At 54.0% G+C, this 17,930-nt stretch overlaps 1 protein-coding gene across 2 annotated transcripts in view; it reads left to right on the plus strand.

The window, feature by feature from the left end:
• LOC148146819 (microtubule-actin cross-linking factor 1, isoforms 6/7-like) overlaps positions 1-17,930 on the plus strand; it is a 125,837-nt gene that overhangs the window by 60,536 nt on the left and 47,371 nt on the right. For both annotated transcript variants that reach the window (XM_087996921.1, XM_087996922.1), the window contains exons 8-10: positions 893-1,018; positions 8,572-8,715; positions 16,134-16,322. In XM_087996921.1, the coding sequence (XP_087853047.1) occupies positions 893-1,018; positions 8,572-8,715; positions 16,134-16,322 (459 nt within the window). The remainder of the gene's footprint in view (positions 1-892; positions 1,019-8,571; positions 8,716-16,133; positions 16,323-17,930) is intronic.

Below are 17,930 nucleotides of genomic sequence, written 5' to 3' on the forward strand. Positions count from 1 at the left end.
CATGCCTCATACCATCAAAGTTCGCTTTCTTTAAGTTCAGGACCCTAGGTTCAGCTTTAATTGTGTCACTCTCCACCTTAATGAAGAATTCTATCACATTATGATCACTGTTCCCAAAGGATCTCACACCACAGCGTTGCTAATTAATCCTCTCTCATTACATAACACCCAGTCTAGGGTGGCCAGCTCTCTGGTCAGTTCCTTGACATATTGGTCACAGAAACCATCCATCATACATTCCAGGGAATCCTCCACCATCACATTGATTGAACTGACAAACTGGTAGCAATATGTAGATTGAAGTCACCCATAATAACTGCTGTAACCTTACTGCATACATCTCTACTTTCCTGCTAGATATAATCCCCAATATTACACCAACAGCTGGTCTGTACACAACTCCCACTAACGTCTTTATCCCTTTAGTGTTCTGCAGCTCCACCCATTGTATAGGCTAATGTCCTCAGTTACTATTGTGTTAATCTCCTCCTTAACCAGCCACACTACCTCACCCCTTTCTGTCTGTCTTTCCTGAAAAGTGAATAAACCTGGTTGTCCAGTTCCCAGCCTTGGTCACCCTGGAGCCAGGTCTCTGTGATCCCAATTGCATTATATTTATTAATAGCTGTTTGCACAGTTAATTCATCAACTTTATTACAAATACTCTCCTGGATGGAGAATGATGGGAGGCAGCCAGGGGATTACCGGATGAATTTGTAATCGACACATTCACGGGCAGAGTGAGACATTAACACAGAGCTGGCAGAGCCTCCTGGTGACTGGGAGAGCCAGGCACAGAGCCACGCTGGAATTCTGCAGTTGTATTTTAAGTGTTTTCCAAAGCTTGACCAGTTGTTCTCTATGAAACTGAATCCACATTCTCTGCTGTTAGGCTGAGCATTTTCAGTCCTTGGTTCAGACTTTGTTGGGTCACTTGACACAGACCGAGAGGAAGCTGACAGATGGACAGATCCTGCAGGAGCAGGAAGCTCTGCTGGAACTTAAACACCAGCACCAGGTGGGTTAGATCGAGGGGATGGTACAGAGAGAGGGAACAGGGCAGCACCGAGAGGGAGGATTGGGATGCAGTGAAGAGGCAGGGGAAGAGGCTGGGAAGTGGAGGGGGAGAAGAGAGGGAGAGGGAGGGAGGGAGGTGGGGGTGAGGGGAGAGGGAGGGAGGTGGGGGTGAGGGGAGAGGGAGGGAGGTGGGGGTAAGGGAAGAGGGAGGTAGGGGAGTGAGGGGCGAGGGAGGGAGGTGGGGGGGTGAGGGGAGAGGGAGGGAGCTGGGGGGGGTGAGGGGAGAGGGAGGGAGGTAGGGGTAAGGGAAGAGGGAGGTGGGGTGTAAGGGGAGAGGGAGGTGGGGGGGTGAGGCGAGAGCGGGGGAGGTGGGGGGGCGAGGGGAGAGGGAGGGAGGTGGGGGTAAGGGGAGAGGGAGGTGGGGGTAAGGGGAGAGGGAGGTAGGGGGTGAGGGGAGAGGGAGGTAGGGGGGTGAGGGGAGAGGGAGGGAGGTGGGGGTGAGGGGAGAGGGAGGTGGGGGGTAAGGGGAGAGGGAGGGAGGTGGGGGGGGTAAGGGGAGAGGAGGGAGGTGGGGGGTTAAGGGGAAAGGGAAGGAGGTGGGGATAAGGGGAGAGGGAGGTAGGGGGGTGAGGGGAGAGGGAGGGAGGTGGGGGTAAGGGGAGAGGGAGGTGGGGGGGTAAGGGGAGAGGGAGGGAGGTGGGGGTAAGAGGAGAGGGAGGTGGGGGGTAAGGGGAGAGGGAGGGAGGTGGGGGTGAGGGGAGGGAGAGGGAGGTGGGGGGTGAGGGGAGGGAGAGGGAGGTGGGGGGTGAGGGGAGGGAGAGGGAGGTGGGGGAGTGAGGTGAGACGGAGGGAGGTGGGGGGTGAGGGCAGAGGGAGGGAGGTGGGGGTGAGAAGAGAGAGAGGTGGCGGGTAAGGGGAGAGGGAGGTGGGGGATAAGGGGAGAGGGAGGTGGGGGGTAAGGGGAGAGGGAGGTGGGGGGTGAGGGGAGGGAGAGGGAGGTGGGGGAGTGAGGGGAGAGGGAGGGAAGTGGGGGAGTGAGGGGAGAGGGAGGGAGGTGGGGATGAGGGGAGAGGGAGTAAGGTGGGGGGTGAGGGGAGGTTGGAGGGTGAGGGGAGAGGGAGGTTGGAGGGTGAGGGGAGAGGGAGGTTGGAGGGTGAGGGGAGGGGGAGGTTGGAGGGTGAGAGGAGAGGGAGGTGGGGGATGAGGGGAGAGGAAAGTGGGGGGGTGAGGGGAGAGAGAGGTGGGGGATGAGGGGAGAGGGAAGTGGGGGGGTAAGGGGAGAGGGAGGTGGGGGGGTAAGGGGAGAGGGAGGTGGGGGGTGTGAGGGGAGAGGGAGGGAGGTGGGGGGGTGAGGGGAGAGGGAGGGAGGTGGGGGGGTGAGGGGAGGGAGAGAGAGGTGGCGGGTAAGGGGAGAGGGAGGTGGGGGGTAAGGGGAGAGGGAGGTGGGGGTGTGAGGGGAGAGGGAGGGAGGTGGGGGTGAGGGGAGGGAGAGGGAGGTGGGGGTGAGGGGAGGGAGAGGGAGGTGGGGGGTGAGGGGAGGGAGAGGGAGGTGGGGGAGTGAGGTGAGACGGAGGGAGGTGGGGGGTGAGGGCAGAGGGAGGGAGGTGGGGGTGAGAAGAGAGAGAGGTGGCGGGTAAGGGGAGAGGGAGGTGGGAGGTAAGGGGAGAGGGAGGTGGGGGGTAAGGGGAGAGGTGGGGGGTGAGGGGAGGGAGAGGGAGGTGGGGGAGTGAGGGAGAGGGAGGGAAGTGGGGAGTGAGGGGAGAGGGAGGGAGGTGGGGGGTGTGGGGAGAGGGAGGGAGGTGGGGATGAGGGGAGAGGAGTAAGGTGGGGGGGTGAGGGAGGTTGGAGGGTGAGGGAGAGGGGGGAGTGGGGAGTGGGGAGAGGGAGGGAGGTGGGGGGTGAGGGGAGAGGGAGGGAGGTGGGGTGAGGGGAGGAGGGTGGGGGGTGAGGGAGGTGGAGGGGTGAGGGGGAGGGAGGTTGGAGGGTGAGGGGAGGGGGAGGTTGGAGGGTGAGGGAGGGGGGTGGGTGGAGGGTGAGGGGAGAGGGAGTGGGGGTGAGGGGAGAGGGAGGTGGGGGGTAAGGGGGAGAGGGAGGTGGGGGTGTGAGGGGAGAGGGGAGGTGGGGGTGTGAGGGGAGGTGAGGGTGGGGGTGGGGGAGTGGGGTGGGGAGGGGAGTGGGGGGGGGGGTAGGGGGGGGGGTGGGGTGGGTGGGGAGGGGGGTGGGGGTGGGGGGAGAGGGTGGGGGTGGGGTGAGGGAGGGAGTGGGGGGGTAGGGGGGGTTGGGGGTGGGGGTAGGGGGGGGGTAGGGGGTAAGGGGAGTGGGAGGTGGGGGGGTAAGGGGTGAGGGAGGAGGGTTGGGGGTGAGGGGTGAGAGTGGGAGGTTGGAGGGTGAGGGGAGAGAGAGGGAGGTGGGGGGTGAGGGGAGAGGGAGGGAGGTGGGGGGGTGAGGGGAGAGGGAAGGAGGTGGGGGGGTGAGGGGAGAGGGAAGGAGGTGGGGGGGTGAGGGGAGAGGGAAGGAGGTAGGGGGTGAGGGGAGAGGGAAAGAAGTGGCGAGGTGAGGGGAGAGGGAGGGAGTTGGGGGTGAGGGGAGAGGGTGGTGGGGGGGTGAAGGGAGAGGGAGAGAGGTGGGGGTAAGGGGAGAGGGAGGTGGGGGGGTGAGGGGAGAGGGAGGGAGGTGGGGATGAGGGGAGAGGGAGGTGAGGGGTGAGGGAGGGAGGTTGGGGTGAGGGGAGGTGGGGGGGTGAGGGGTGAGGGAGGGAGGTAGGGAGGTGAGGGAGATGGGGGTGAGGGGGAGAGGGAGGTGGGGGGTGAGGGAGGTGGGGATGAGGGGGAGGGAGGTGGGGAGAGGGAGGTGGGGGTGAGGGGAGAGGGAGGGTGGTGGGGGTAAGGGGAGAGGGAGGTGGGGGGGTAAGGGGAGAGGGAGGTGGGGGAGTAAGGGGAGAGGGAGGTGGGGGAGTAAGGGGAGAGGGAGGTGGGGGGGGGTGAGGGGAGAGGGAGGGAGATGGGGGGGTGAGGGGAGAGGGAGGGAGGTGGGGGTAAGAGGAGAGGGAGGTAGGGCGGTGAGGGGAGAGGAAGGTGGGGGGGTGAGGGGAGAGGGAGGGATGTGGGGGGGGTGAGGGGAGAGGGAGGGAAGTTGGCATAAGGGAAGAGGGAGTTGGGGGGTAAGGGGAGAGGGAGTTGGGGGGCGAGGGGAGAGGGAGGGAGGTAGGGATAAGGGGAGAGGGAGGTGGGAGGGTAAGGAGCGAGGGAGGTGGGGGGGATGAGGGGAGAGGGAGGGAGGTGGGAGTAAGGGGAGAGGGAGGTGGGGGGGTGAGGGGAGAGGGAGGGAGGTGGGGTGTGAGAGGGGAGGGAGGTGGGGGGGTGAGGGGAGAGGGAGGGAGGTAGGGGGTGAGGGGAGAGGGAGGGAGGTGGGGGGTGAGGGGGGAGGGAGGTGGGGGGGTGAGGGGAGAGGGAGGGAGGTGGGGGGGTGAGGGGAGAGGGAGGGAGGTGGGGGTAAGGGGAGAGGGATATTAATTGGGAAAGCTATAGCTCAAGTTCGTTAGATGGGTCAGTGTTTGTCCAATGTGTGCAGGAGGGTTTCCTGACACAATATGTAGATAGGCCAACAAGAGGTGAGGCCATACTGGATTTGGTTCTGGGTAACGAACCAGGCCAGGTGTTAGAATTAGAGGTCGGTGAGCACTTTGGGGACAGTGACCACAATTCGGTGACTTTTACTCTAGTGATGGAGAGGGATAAGTGTGCACTACAGGGCAAGAGTTATAGCTGGGGGCAGGGAAATTATGATGCGGTGAGGCATGACTTAGGATGTGTGGCTTGGAAAAGTAAGCTTCAAGACAAGGGCGTAACTGATATGTGGAGCTTGTTCAAGGAGCAACTATTGAGTGTCCTTGATAAGTATGTGCCCGTCAGGCAGGGAGGAAAGGGTCGTGTGAGGGAGCCGTGGTTTAATAAGGAATTGGAATCCCTTGTTAAATGGAATTGGGCGGCCTATGTAAAGATGAGGCGTGAAGGTTCAATTGGGGCAATTGAGAGTTATAAGGTAGCCCGGAAGGACCTGAAGAGAGAGCTAAGAGCAGCAAGGAGGGGACATGAAAGGTCCTTAGTTGGTAGGATTAGGGAAAACCCTAAGGCTTTCTATAGGTATGTCAGGAATAAAAGAATGACTAGGGTAGGAATAGGTCCAGTCAAGGATAGTAGTGGGAAGTTGTGTGTGGAGGCTGAAGAGATTGGGGAGACACTGAATGAATACTTTTCGTTAGTATTCAATCAGGAACAGGACACTATTGTCAATGTGAGTACTGAGTCACAATTAAGTAGAATTGATGGCTTTGAGGTATGTAGAGAAGAGGTGTTGGAAATTCTGGAAAGGGTGAAAATAGATAAGTCCCCTGGGCCTGATGGCATTTATCCTAGGATTCTCCGGGAAGCAAGGGAGGAGATTGCAGAGCCATTGGCCTTGATTTTTATGTCCTCGTTGTCTACAGGAGTAGTGCCAGAAGATTGGAGGCTAGCAAATGTGGTTCCCTTGTTCAAGAAGGGGAGTAGGGATAACCCTAGTAACTTTAGGCCGGTGAGTCTCACTTCTGTTGTGGGCAAAATCTTAGAGAGAATTGTAAGGGATAGGATTTATGAACATCTGGATAGGAATAATGTGATCAAGGATAGTCAGCATGGTTTTGTGAAGGGCAGGTCGTGCCTCACAAACCTTATTGAATTCTTTGAGAAGGTGACTAAGGAGGTGGATGAGGGGAAAGCAGTAGATGTGGTGTATATGGATTTTAGTAAGGCGTTTGATAAGGTTCCCCATGGTAGACTACTGCAAAAAATACGGAGGTATGGCATTGAGGGTGAGTTGGAGGTTTGGATTAGGAGTTGGCTGGCTGGAAGAAGACAGAGGGTAGTAGTTGATGGCAAAGGTTCATCTTGGAGTGCCGTCACTAGCGGTGTTCTGCAAGGATCTGTTTTGGGACCATTGCTGTTTGTCATTTTTATAAATGACCTGGAGGAGGGGTTGAAATCTTTGAGGAGAAAGTGAGGTCTGCAGATGCTGGAGATCAGAGATGGAAATGTGTTGCTGGAAAAGCGCAGCAGGTCAGGCAGCATCCAGGGAACAGGAGAATCGACGTTTCGGGCATTAGCCCTTCTTCAGGAAATCAGGAGGAGGGGTTAGAAGGTTGGGTGAGCAAGTTTGCGGATGATACGAAAGTCGGAGGAGTTGTAGACAGTGAGGAAGGATGTGGCAGGTTACAGCGGGATATAGATAAGCTGCAGAACTGGGCAGAAAGGTGGCAAATAGAGTTCAATGTAGCTAAGTGTGAGGTGATTCACTTTGGTAAGAGTAATAAAAAGATGGGGTACTGGGCTAACGGTCGGTAGTGTGGATGAGCAGAGGGATCTTGGTGTCCATGTACACAAATCTTTGAAAGTTGCCACCCAGGTAAATAGTGCGGTGAAGAAGGCATATGGCGTACTGGCTTTTATTGGTAGAGGAATTGAGTTCCGGAGTCCTGAGGTCATGTTGCAGTTGTATAAGACTCTGGTGCGGCCGCATCTGGAATATTGAGTGCAGTTTTGGTCGCCATACTATAGGAAGGATGTGGAGGCACTGGAACGGGTGCAGAGGAGGTTTACCAGGATGTTGCCTGGTATGGAAGGAAGATCGTATGAGGAAAGGCTGAGGCACTTTGGGTTGTTTTCATTGGAGAAAAGAAGGTTTAGGGGTGACTTGATAGAGGTGTACAAGATGATTAGGGGTTTAGATAGGGTCAACAGTGAGAATCTTTTTCCACGTATGGAGTCAGCTATTACAAGGGGGCATAGCTTTAAATTAAGGGGGGGGTAGGTATAGGACAGATGTTAGGGGTAGATTCTTTACTCAGCGAGTCGTGAGTTCATGGAATGCCCTGCCAGTAGCAGTGGTGGACTCTCCCTCATTATGGGCATTTAAGCGGGCATTGGATAGGCATATGGAGGATAGTGGGCTAGTGTAGGTTAGGTGGGCTTGGATCGGCGCAACATCGAGGGCCGGAGGGCCTGTACTGCGCTGTATTCTTCTATGTTCTATGTTCTAAGGGGAGAGGGAGGGAGGTGGGGGTAATAGGGGAGAGGGAGGTGGGGGGTGAGGGGAGGGAGAGAGAGGTGGCGAGTGAGGTGAGTCGGAGGGAGGTGAGGGGTGAGGGCAGAGGGAGGGAGGTGGGGGATGAGGGGAGAGGGAGGGAGGTGGGGATGAGGGGAGAGGGAGTAAGGTAGGGGGGTGAGGGGAGGTTGGAGGGTGAGGGGAGAGGGAGGTTGGAGGGTGAGGGGAGAGGGAGGTTGGAGGGTGAGGGGAGAGGGAGGTGGGGGATGAGGGGAGAGGGAAGTGGGGGGGTGAGGGGAGAGGGAGGGAGGTGGGGGGGTGAGAGGAGAGGGAGGGCGTTGGGGGTGAGGGGAGAGGGTGGTGGGGGGGGTGAGGGGAGAGGGAGGGAAGTGGGGGTAAGAGGAGAGGGAAGTGGGGGGGTGAGGGGAGAGGGAGGGAAGTGGGGGTAAGGGGAGAGAGAGGTGGGGGGGTGAGGGGAGAGGGAGAGAGGTGGGGGTGAGGGGAGAGGGAGGGAGGTGGGGTAAGGGGAGAGGGAGGTGGGGGGGTGAGGGGAGAGGGAGGGAGGTGGGGATGAGGGGAGAGGGAGGTGGGAGGGTGAGGGGAGAGGGAGGGAGGTGGGAGGGTGAGGGGAGAGGGAGGGAGGTTGGGGGTGAGGGGAGAGGGAGGTGGGGGGGTGAGGGGTGAGGGAGGGAGCTGGGGGGTGAGGGGATGGTGAGGGGAGAGGGAGGGAGGTTGGGGATGAGGGCAAAGGGAGATGGGGGTGAGGGGAGAGGGAGGGAGATGGAGATGAGGGGAGAGGGAGGGAGGTGGGGGCGAGGGGAGAGGGAGGTGGGGGGTGAGGGGAGAGGGAGGGAGGTGGGGGTAAGGGGAGAGGGAGGGAGGTGGGGGTAAGGAGAGAGGGAGAGTGGAGGGTAAGGGGAGAGGTAGATGGGGGCGTGAGGGGAGAGGGAGGGAGTTGGGGGTGAGGGGAGAGGGAGGGAGTTGGGGATGAGGGGAGAGGGAGGCAGGTGGGGGTGAGGGGAGAGGGAGGGAGGTGGAGGGGTGAGGAGAGAGGGAGGTAGGGAGGTGAGGGTGAGGGAGGTGGGAGGTGAGGGGGAGAGGGAGGGGGGGTGAGGGGGAGAGGGAGGTGGGGGTGAGGGGGAGAGGGAGGTGGGGGTGAGGGGGAGAGGGAGGTGGTGGTGAGGGGAGAGGGAGGGAGGTGGGGGTGAGGGGAGAGGGAGGGAGGTGGGGGGTGAGGGGAGAGGGAGGGAGGTGGGGGGTGAGGGGAGAGGGAGGGAGGTAGGGAGGTGAGGGTGAGGGAGGTGGGGGTGAGGGGGGAGATGGAGGGTAAGGGGAAAGGGAGAGAGGTTGGGGGTGAGGGGAGAGGGAGGGAAGCAGAGAGTGATGGGGAGGGAGGGAAGAGGGTGGTGTAAATTAGTGGGGAGTAGGGAAGGGTGAGCAGGATGGAGGGAGCTGATGTTCTGATATCTGTTTCAGGAGGCCGTTGACAGTCTGGAGCATGAGTATCCAGCTCTGGAGTCTGTCATTGCCCTTGGGAATGAGATCCTGACTTCCTGTAATCCGGAATCAGTCAGCATCATCCAATCCTGGATCAACATGGTACAAACACGATGGGATGAGGTGAGTCCGAAGCATGGTGCAAGATTGAGTTTTTCCAGAGCAGCACTTCCTCATCAGAGACCGTCAAACAGGAGAAATGTAAGATGCGGGTGCCCTCTTCCGACTACTTTTTTTCTGGGTGGCACAGTGGTTAGCACTGCTGCCTCACAGCGCCAGAGACCCGGGTTCAATTCCCACCTCAGGCAACTGTCTGTGTGGAGTTTGCACATTCTCCCCGTGTCTGCGTGGGTTTTCTCCCACAATCCAAAAATATGCAGGTCAGGTGAATTGGCCACGTTAAATTGCCGTAGTGTTAGGTGAAGGGGTAAGTGTAAGGGAATGGGTCTGGGTGGTTTGCTCTTTGGAGGGTCAGTGTGGACTTGTTGGGCCGAAGGGCCTGTTTCCACATTGTAAGTAATCTAAAAACTAAAGCAAGAGGAGGCCATTCAGCCCTGAAGGCCTGCTACCTCATTTCATAGTCATAAAGACTGATAGAGTACTACAGCATGGAGACAGGTCCTTTGGTCCAAATTGGTCTATGCTGACCAAAATGTCTGCCCTCCATAACCCCATTTCCCTGCACTTGGCTCATACCCTTCTAATCCTTTCCTATCCATGTATTTGTCTAATGCCTTTTAAATGTTATTAATGTATATGCCTCCACCACTTCCGCTAGCAGCTCATTCCATATGCACATCACCTCTGTGTAAGAAAGTTGCCTCTCATAATCTTATACACCTCTAAAAGGTTCCCCCTCAGTCTCCTATGCTCTAAAAAAACATTCTAGCTTGTTCAATCTCTCCCTAAAACTCAGACCATGGAGTCCAGACAATATCGTTGTAAATGTCTTCTGCATTCTGTCTAGATTAGTGACGTCCTTCCTACAACAAGGTGACCAAAACTGAACGCAATACTCCAAGCGTGGTCTCACCAACATCCTGGATAACAGCAACATAACTTCCCAACTTCTATACTCAATGACCTGACTGATGAGGGCCAGTCTACCAAAAGCCTTCATCATTGCCCTGTCCACCTGGGACACCACTTTCAGAGAACTGTGAACCTGAACTCCAAGGTCCCTCTGTTCCATGACACTCCTTAAGGCCCTACCATTCACCGTGAAATTCCTACCTTGATTTGACTTTCCAAAATGCAAGACCACACACTTATCCATACTAAACTCCATAAACTCCCCAGCTGGTCAAGGTCTTGCTGCAATTTCTGATAATCTTCCTCACTGTCCACAATGCTGCCTAGTTTAGTGCCAACAGCAAATTAATGAATGCCTTGGACATTCTCATCCAAATCATTGATATAGGTAACAAACAGCAATGGACCCAACACTGACCCCTGAGGTACTCCACTACTCACAAGCCTCCAGTCTGACAAGCATCCTTCCACTATTACCCTCTGCGTCCTACCATCAAACCAATTGGGTATCCAATTTGCCAGCTCACCTTGGATTCCATAAGGTCTAACCTTCAAGAGCTACCTGCCTTGTGGAACCTTAAAAGGCCTGACTGAAATTCAGCACTAGGTCTACCGCCCCACCCTCATCAATCTTCCTGGTCACTTTATCAAAGAACTCTAACAACTTTGTGAGGCATTTAATATGATTATGACTGATTTCATCTCAGCCTCAACTCCACTAACCTGCCCACTCTCCATAACCCTCAAACACACCACTGTTGAAAATCACCTCAGACACTGAGGCAGTCTGTGTTCAAATGCAACAAGGTCTGGACAATATCCAGGCTTGGGCTGACAAATGACAAGTAATGTTCACACCACTCAAATGCCAGGCTATGACCATCACCAATAAGAGACATCTCCCCTTGACATTCAATGGTGTCACCATCACTGAATCCCTACTACCAACATCCTTGGGGTTACATTGGCCAGAAGCTCAACTGGACTCACCACATAAATATAAGAGAAAATTATGCAGTTCCTCGAGTCTATACTGAAAACAATAAAATCACAGCAGGTCAGGCAGCATCCATGCAGAGAGATCAAGCTAGTGTTTCGAGTCTAGATGACCCTTCATTCGAAAGTCATCCATTCCCGAAATGACATCTTGCTGTCTTTCCATGGATGCTGCCTGACTTGCTGTGACTTTCATCATTTTTTGTTTTCACTACATAAAGATAGAGTAGGTCAGAGGCTGGGAATACTACAGCAAATAATTCACCTCCTGACTCCCCAAAGCCTGTCCATCATCTCCAAGGCACAAGTCAGGAATGTGATGGAATACTGTTGGGTGTGTCTTGCTGGAAAAGCACAGCAGGTCAGGCAGCATCTGAAGAGCAGGAGAATCAGAGCCTTTATCAGATGGAATACTCCCCATTTGCCCTGGATGGGGGCAGCTCCAACAACACTCAAGCTTGACACCATCCAGGACAAAGCAGCCACTTGATTGGCACCACATCCACAAGCATCCCCTCCCTCCACCACCGACACTCAGTAGCATCAGTGCGTATTATCTACAAGATGCACTGCAAAAATTTACCAAAGACCCTCAGACAGCACCTTCCAAACCCAGAACCACTTCCATCTGGAAAGACAATAGCAGCAGAACACCACCCCCTGCAGGCTCCCCTCCACTGCCCACCCTATCTTGGAAATATATTGCTGGTCCTTCACTGTCACCGGGTCAGAATCCTGGAATTCCCTCACTAAGGGACATTGTGGTCTACCTACAGCACATGGACTGCAGCGGTTCAAGAAAACAGCTCACCCCAACCTTCTCAAGGGGCAATTAGGGACGGGCAATGAATATGACCCAGCCAGTGACACTCATGTCCCTCAAGTGGAAAAAAAAGGTTGGGATCCAAGGACCAAACCCAGTGGCACTACACTAGTTAAACCCTGCTAACCAAAGTAACCCTACTAACCAGACTAACCCTGCTAACTAAATCCTGCTAACCAGACCCATTTATCTTGACTTGCTGCTTTCTGTTGGTTAATAAATTATACTTAGCTCAAATTTGTTAAGTATGTCCAGGATATCTTTCTCAATCAATTTGGAGATGGTCCAAATTGAAGAGATGGGGCAAAACCTGACCTCCAGTTGGGAAATAAAGCAGACAAATGACTGAGGTGTTAATGGGGATGCACTTTGGGACCAGTGACCATACTTCTTTTAGTTTAAATTAGTTACAGAAAAGGATAAGTCCAGCCCACAAGTTAAAGTTCTAAATTGCGGCAAGGTCAATTTTAATGGTCTTAGTCAGGAACTTTCAAAAGTTGATCGGTGGAGGCTGTTTTCGGGTAAAGGGACATCTAGCAAGTGGGAGGGTTTAAAAAGTGAGATAATGAGAGTTCAGGGACAGCATGTTCCTGTAGTGTGAAGGACAAAATTGGCAAGAGTAGGGAACTCCGGATGACTAGAAACATTGAGGTTCTGGTCAAGAAAATTAGGAGGTATATGTCAGATATAGACAGCTGGGATCAAGTGACTCCCTCAGTATATTGGGCATGTAACAGCACACTTGGGAGCATAGGCTGTCAGGGAAGGATGTCGAGGAAATGTGGAACTTTTTCAAGGAACAGATACGACGTGTCCTTGATATGTATGTACCTGTCAGGCAGGAAAGAGATGGTCGTGTGAGGGAACCTTGGTTGATGAGGGAGGTTGAATGTCTTGTAAGGAGAAGAAGGAGGCTTACATAAGGTTGAGGAAACAGGATTCAGACAGAGCAGTGGAGGGATACAGGATAGCCAGAAGGGACCTGAAGAAAGGGATTAGGAGAGCTAAGAGGGGGCATGAAAAATCTTTGGCGGGTAGGATCAAGGATAACCCCAAGGCATTTTATGCGTATGTGAGAACATGAGAATGATGAGAACGAGGGTAGGTCCGATCAGGACAGTAGTGGGAGACTGTGTATTGAGTCGGAAGAGTTGGGGGAGGTCTTGATTGAGTACATTTCTTCAGTATTTACAAACGAGAGGGACTGTATTGTTGAAGAGGAGAGTGTGAAACGGACTGGTAAGCTAGAGGAGATACTTGTTAGGAAGGAAGACGTGTTGGCATTTTGAACAACTTAAGGATAGACAAGTCCCCCAGGCCTGACGGGATATATCCTAGGATTATGTGGGAAGCAAGAGAGGAAATTGCAGTACCGTTGGCAATGATCTTTTCGTCTTCACTGTCAACGGGGGTGGTACCAGGGGACTGGAGAGTGGTGAATGTTGTGCCCCTGTCCAAAAAAGAGAATAGGGATAACCCGGGAATTACAGGCCAGTTAGTCTTACTTCGGTCGTAGGCAAAGTAATGGAAAGGGTACTGAGGGATAGGATTTATGAGTATCTGGAAAGACACTGCTTGATTAGGGACAGCCAGCACGGATTTGTGAGGGGTAGGTCTTGCCTTACAAGTCTATTGAATTCTTTGAGGAGGTGACCAAGCATGTGGATGAGGGTAGAGCAGTGGATGTAGTGTACATGGATTTAGAAAGGCATTTGATAAGGTTCGAGGAGAAAGTGAGGTCTGCAGATGCTGGAGATCAGAGCTGGAAATGTGTTGCTGGAAAAGCGCAGCAGGTCAGGCAGCATCCAGGAAACAGGAGGATCGACGTTTCGGGCATAAGCCCTTCTTCAGGAATCCACTCAGGTGGATGGAGCTTGTAAGAGGGCCTATGGTGTATTAGCGTTCATTAGCAGAGGGATTTGAATTCAAGAGTCGTGAGGTGATGTTGCAGCTGTACAGGACCACGGTAAGGCCACATTTGGAGTACTGTGTGCAGTTCTGGTCGCCTCATTTTAAGAAAGATGTGGAAGCTTTGGAGAGGGTGCAGAGGAGATTTACCAGGATGTTGCCTGGAATGGAGAATAGGTCGTACGAGGAAAGGTTGAGAGTGCTAGCCTTTTCTCATTGGAACGGCGAAGGTTGAGGGGTGACTTGATAGAGGTTTATAAGATGATCAGAGGAATTGATAGAGTAGACAGAAACTTTTTCCCTGGGTACAACAGAGTGTTATAAGGGGACATAAATTTAAGGTGAAGGGTGGAAGGTATAGGGGGATGTCAGGGGTAGGTTCTTTACCCAGAGAGTGTGGGGGCATGGAATGCACTGCCCGTGGGAGTGGTAGAGTCAGAATCTTTGGTGACCTTTAAGCAGCAATTGGATAGGTACATGGATGGGTGCTTAAGCTAGGACAAATGTTCGGCACACATCGTGGGCCGAATGGCCTGTTCTGTGCTGTATTGTTCTATTTCTATGTTCTACTTCAGATGGAAATCAGGAGGGCAAAAAGGGAACATCACGTAGTTTGGCAGATAAGGTAAAGGAGAATGCAGAGAGTTTCTACAAGTATGTTAAGGGCACAAGAGTAATGAGGGAGAGAATAGGGCCCCTTAAAGATCAATGAGGCAGTCTGTGAGTGAAGTCACAGGAGATAGGTAAGAGCCTAAATGAATATTTCTCATCAGTGTGCTACAAGGATTGGTGCTAGATCATTTTGTTCATCATTTGTACAATGACTTGGATGAGAATGTAGGAGGAACGGTTAGTAGTTGGGGACGACACTGAAATTGGTGGTGTAGTGGACAGGTTGTCTAAGAATACAACATCTTGATCAACTGGGCCAAGGAATGATGGATGGAGTTTAATTCAGATAAATGCAAGGTGTTGCATTTTGGTAGGGCAAGCTGAGCAGGTCTTACACAGTTCATGGCAGGGCTCTGGGGAATGGTGTTGAACAAGGTGTATGGCATCACAGGTAGACAGGCTGATGAAGCAGCCTTCATGGTCAGAGGGCTGAGTACAAGACATTGATTTGGACTACTGCATACAATTCTGGTCACCCTGCTACATGAAGGATATTATTAAACTGGAAAGCAAGGATGTTCTTGAATGGGTTGGGACTTTTATTGAGGTGACTTTACAGAGGTTTATGATTAGATTCCCTAGTGTGGAAACAGGCCCTTCGACCCAACCAGTCTACACTGACCCTCTGAAGAGTAACCCACCCAGTCCCATTTCCCTCCTGACTAATGCACCTAACACTATGGGCATTTAGCCTGGCCAATTCACCTGGCCTGCACATCTTTGGACTGTGGGAGGAAACCCACGCAGACACGGGGAGAATGTGCAAGCTCCACACAGACAGTCACCTGAGGCTGGGATCAAACCTGGGACCCTAGTGCTGTGAGGCAGCAGTGCTAACCACTGAGCTACTGTGCTGCCCGTTTACAAAATCACGAGGAGCATGGATAGCTGAATTACCAAGGTCTTTTCTCCTTGGTAAAGGTAGTCAAAAACTAGACAGAATAGGTTTAAGGGGAGGAAAGATTTAAAAGGGATCTGAGTGGCAACGTTTTCACACAGAGGGTGGTGTGTGTATGGAGTGAGCTGCCAGAGGAAGTGGTGTAGGCTAGTACAATTAGAACATTTAAAAGTCATTTGGACAGGTACATGAATTGGAAGGTTTAGAGGGATATGGCCAAATGCAGACAAATCCGACTAGTTGAGTTGAGGAAACCTGGTCAGCATGGACACGTTGAACCGAAGGGTCTGTTTCTGTGCTGTATGACTAAGCAAACCCAAGCACTTAACTAAGTGAAGTAATTTCGAAGGGTTACTTTGTGAAACAATGTTTGAAAGTTCACAATGGTCATCTGGTGATCCCTTTTATAAAACATCCAGGTATCTCACAGAACTTGAAATTCTTTATTCTTTCATTTGTTGTTGCGTCGCTGTTTGAGCTGTCAGTTACTGCCCTTCACTAATTACCCTTGAACTGGTGGCCTGATTGGGCATTTCAGGGGGCAGTTAAAACTCAAACACATTGCTGTCAATATGGAGTCATATGTACACCATGTACACACTGGACAATGATAGCAACATAGGAGTAGGCCATTCAGCCTACTAAGTCTGCCTGGCTGTGATGGAGCCAGCGTAGGCCAGCACAGTGGCTCAGTGGTTAGCACTGCGGCCTCTCAGCACCAAGGACCCAGGTTCAGTTCCAACCTTGGGCAACACTCTGTGTGGAGTTTGCACATTCTCCCATGTCTGTGTGGTGTTCCTCCCACAGTCCAAAGCTGTGCAGGTCAGGGTGGATGACCATGGGAAATGCAGAGATAAAGGGTAAGGGTAGTCTGTTATTTGAAGGGTCAGTATGGATTTGAGGGCTGAATGGCCTGCTTCCACATTGTAGGGACTCGATGATTCGGACATTCAGTGTGATCCTGGCTGGTTGAACATTTCAATATCTTTGGTCACCTTCACAGAGACCAGATTATCTTCCAGGTTTATTAATTAATGTTAACTTCAATGTTTTGTTTTTGTTGGATTTGAAAACAAATTTTTGAAAGCAAAGGGCTTGAATTAATTGTCTCGTGATCATCACATTACACCACAATCCCACCCCCTCATTTTATCACAATTCCATTTTCCAACAGTTTGTTAAATCTCGTGTGTGTCTCTGGTTGAGTTGCAGGTCAGGAGCGGGGCCAGTTGCCAGGGAGATCGAGTGGAAGCAGCAATGTTGTCCCTTCATTTGGAGCAACAGGATTTGCAGCATCTACAGGAATGGCTGGAGGAAACAGCAGAGTCACTGAGTCGGAGAGACCAGGAGGCTCTCTCCGAAAATATTGGGCAGCTGGAGGAGCTGCTAACCGAGCACTCAGTGAGGACACCCCTCACCCCCATTAACACAGCACTCAGTGAGGACACCCCCCACCCCCATTAACCCAGCACTCAGTGAGGACACCCCCCACCCCCATTAACCCAGCACTCAGTGAGGACACCCCCCACCCCCATTAACCCAGCACTCAGTGAGGACACCTCCCCCCCATTAACCCAGCACTCAGTGAGGACACCCCCCACCCCCATTAATCCAGCACTCAGTGAGGACACCCCCCCCCCCCATTAACCCAGCACTCAGTGAGGACACCCCCCACCACCATTAACAAAGCACTCAGTGAGGACACCCCCCACCCCCATTAATCCAGCACTCAGTGAGGACACCCCCCCCCCTCCATTAACCCAGCACTCAGTGAGGACACCCCCCACCCCCATTAACCCAGCACTCAGTGAGGACACCCCCCACCCCCATTAACCCAGCACTCAGTGAGGACCCCACCCCCCCATTAACCCAGCACTCAGTGAGGACACCGACTCTCCCCCCCCCACCCCCACCACCATTAACCCAGCACTCAGTGAGGACACCCCCCACCCCCATTAATCCAGCACTCAGTGAGGACAACCCCCCCCCCATTAACCCAGCACTCAGTGAGGACCCCACCCCCCATTAACCCAGCACTCAGTGAGGACCCTACCCCCAATTAACCCAGCACTCAGTGAGGACACCCCTCCCCCCCCTCCCCCCACTAACCCAGCACTCAGTGAGGACAGCCCCCACCCCCATTAACTCAACACTCAGTGAGGACACCCTCCCTCCCCCCACCCCCATTAACCCTGCACTCAGTGAGGACACCCCCCCTCCCCCCCACCCCCATTAACCAAGCACTCAGTGAGGACATCCCCCCCCCCCCCATTAACCCAGCACTCAGTGAGGACACCCCCCCCATTAACGCAGCACTCAGGGAGGACACCCCCCCCCCATTAACGCAGCACTCAGTGAGGACAACCCCCCCCCATTAACCCAGCACTCCGTGAGGACACCACCCTCCCCCCCACCCCCATTAACCCAGCACTCAGTGAGGCCCCCCCCCCCCCCCATTAACCCAGCACTCAGTGAGGACCCCACCCCCCATTAACCCAGCACTCAGTGAGGACACCCCCCCCCCCACCCCCATTAACCCAGCACTCAATGAGGACACGCCCCCTCCCCCCCACTCCCATTAACCCAGCACTCAGTGAGGACACCCCCCCCCATTAACCCAGCACTCAGTGAGGACACCCCCACCCCATTAACCCAGCACTCAGTGAGGACCCCACCCCCCATTAACCCAGCACTCAGTGGGGACACCCCCACCCCATTAACCCAGCACTCAGTGAGGACCCCACCCCCCATTAACCCAGCACTCAGTGAGGACACCCCCACCCCATTAACCCAGCACTCAGTGAGGACACCCCCCCATTAACCCAGCACTCAGTGAGGACACCCCCACCCCATTAACCCAGCACTCAGTGAGGACACCCCCCCATTAACCCAGCACTCAGTGAGGACACCCCCCCATTAACCCAGCATTCAGTGAGGACACCCACCCCATTAACCCAGCACTCAGTGAGGACACCCCCCCATTAACCCAGCACTCAGTGAGGACACCCA

This window comes from Chiloscyllium plagiosum, unplaced genomic scaffold, assembly GCF_037043375.1.
Source record: "Chiloscyllium plagiosum isolate Xiang-an unplaced genomic scaffold, Cpla_swu_hap1 HiC_scaffold_19, whole genome shotgun sequence".
NCBI lineage: Eukaryota > Metazoa > Chordata > Chondrichthyes > Orectolobiformes > Hemiscylliidae > Chiloscyllium > Chiloscyllium plagiosum.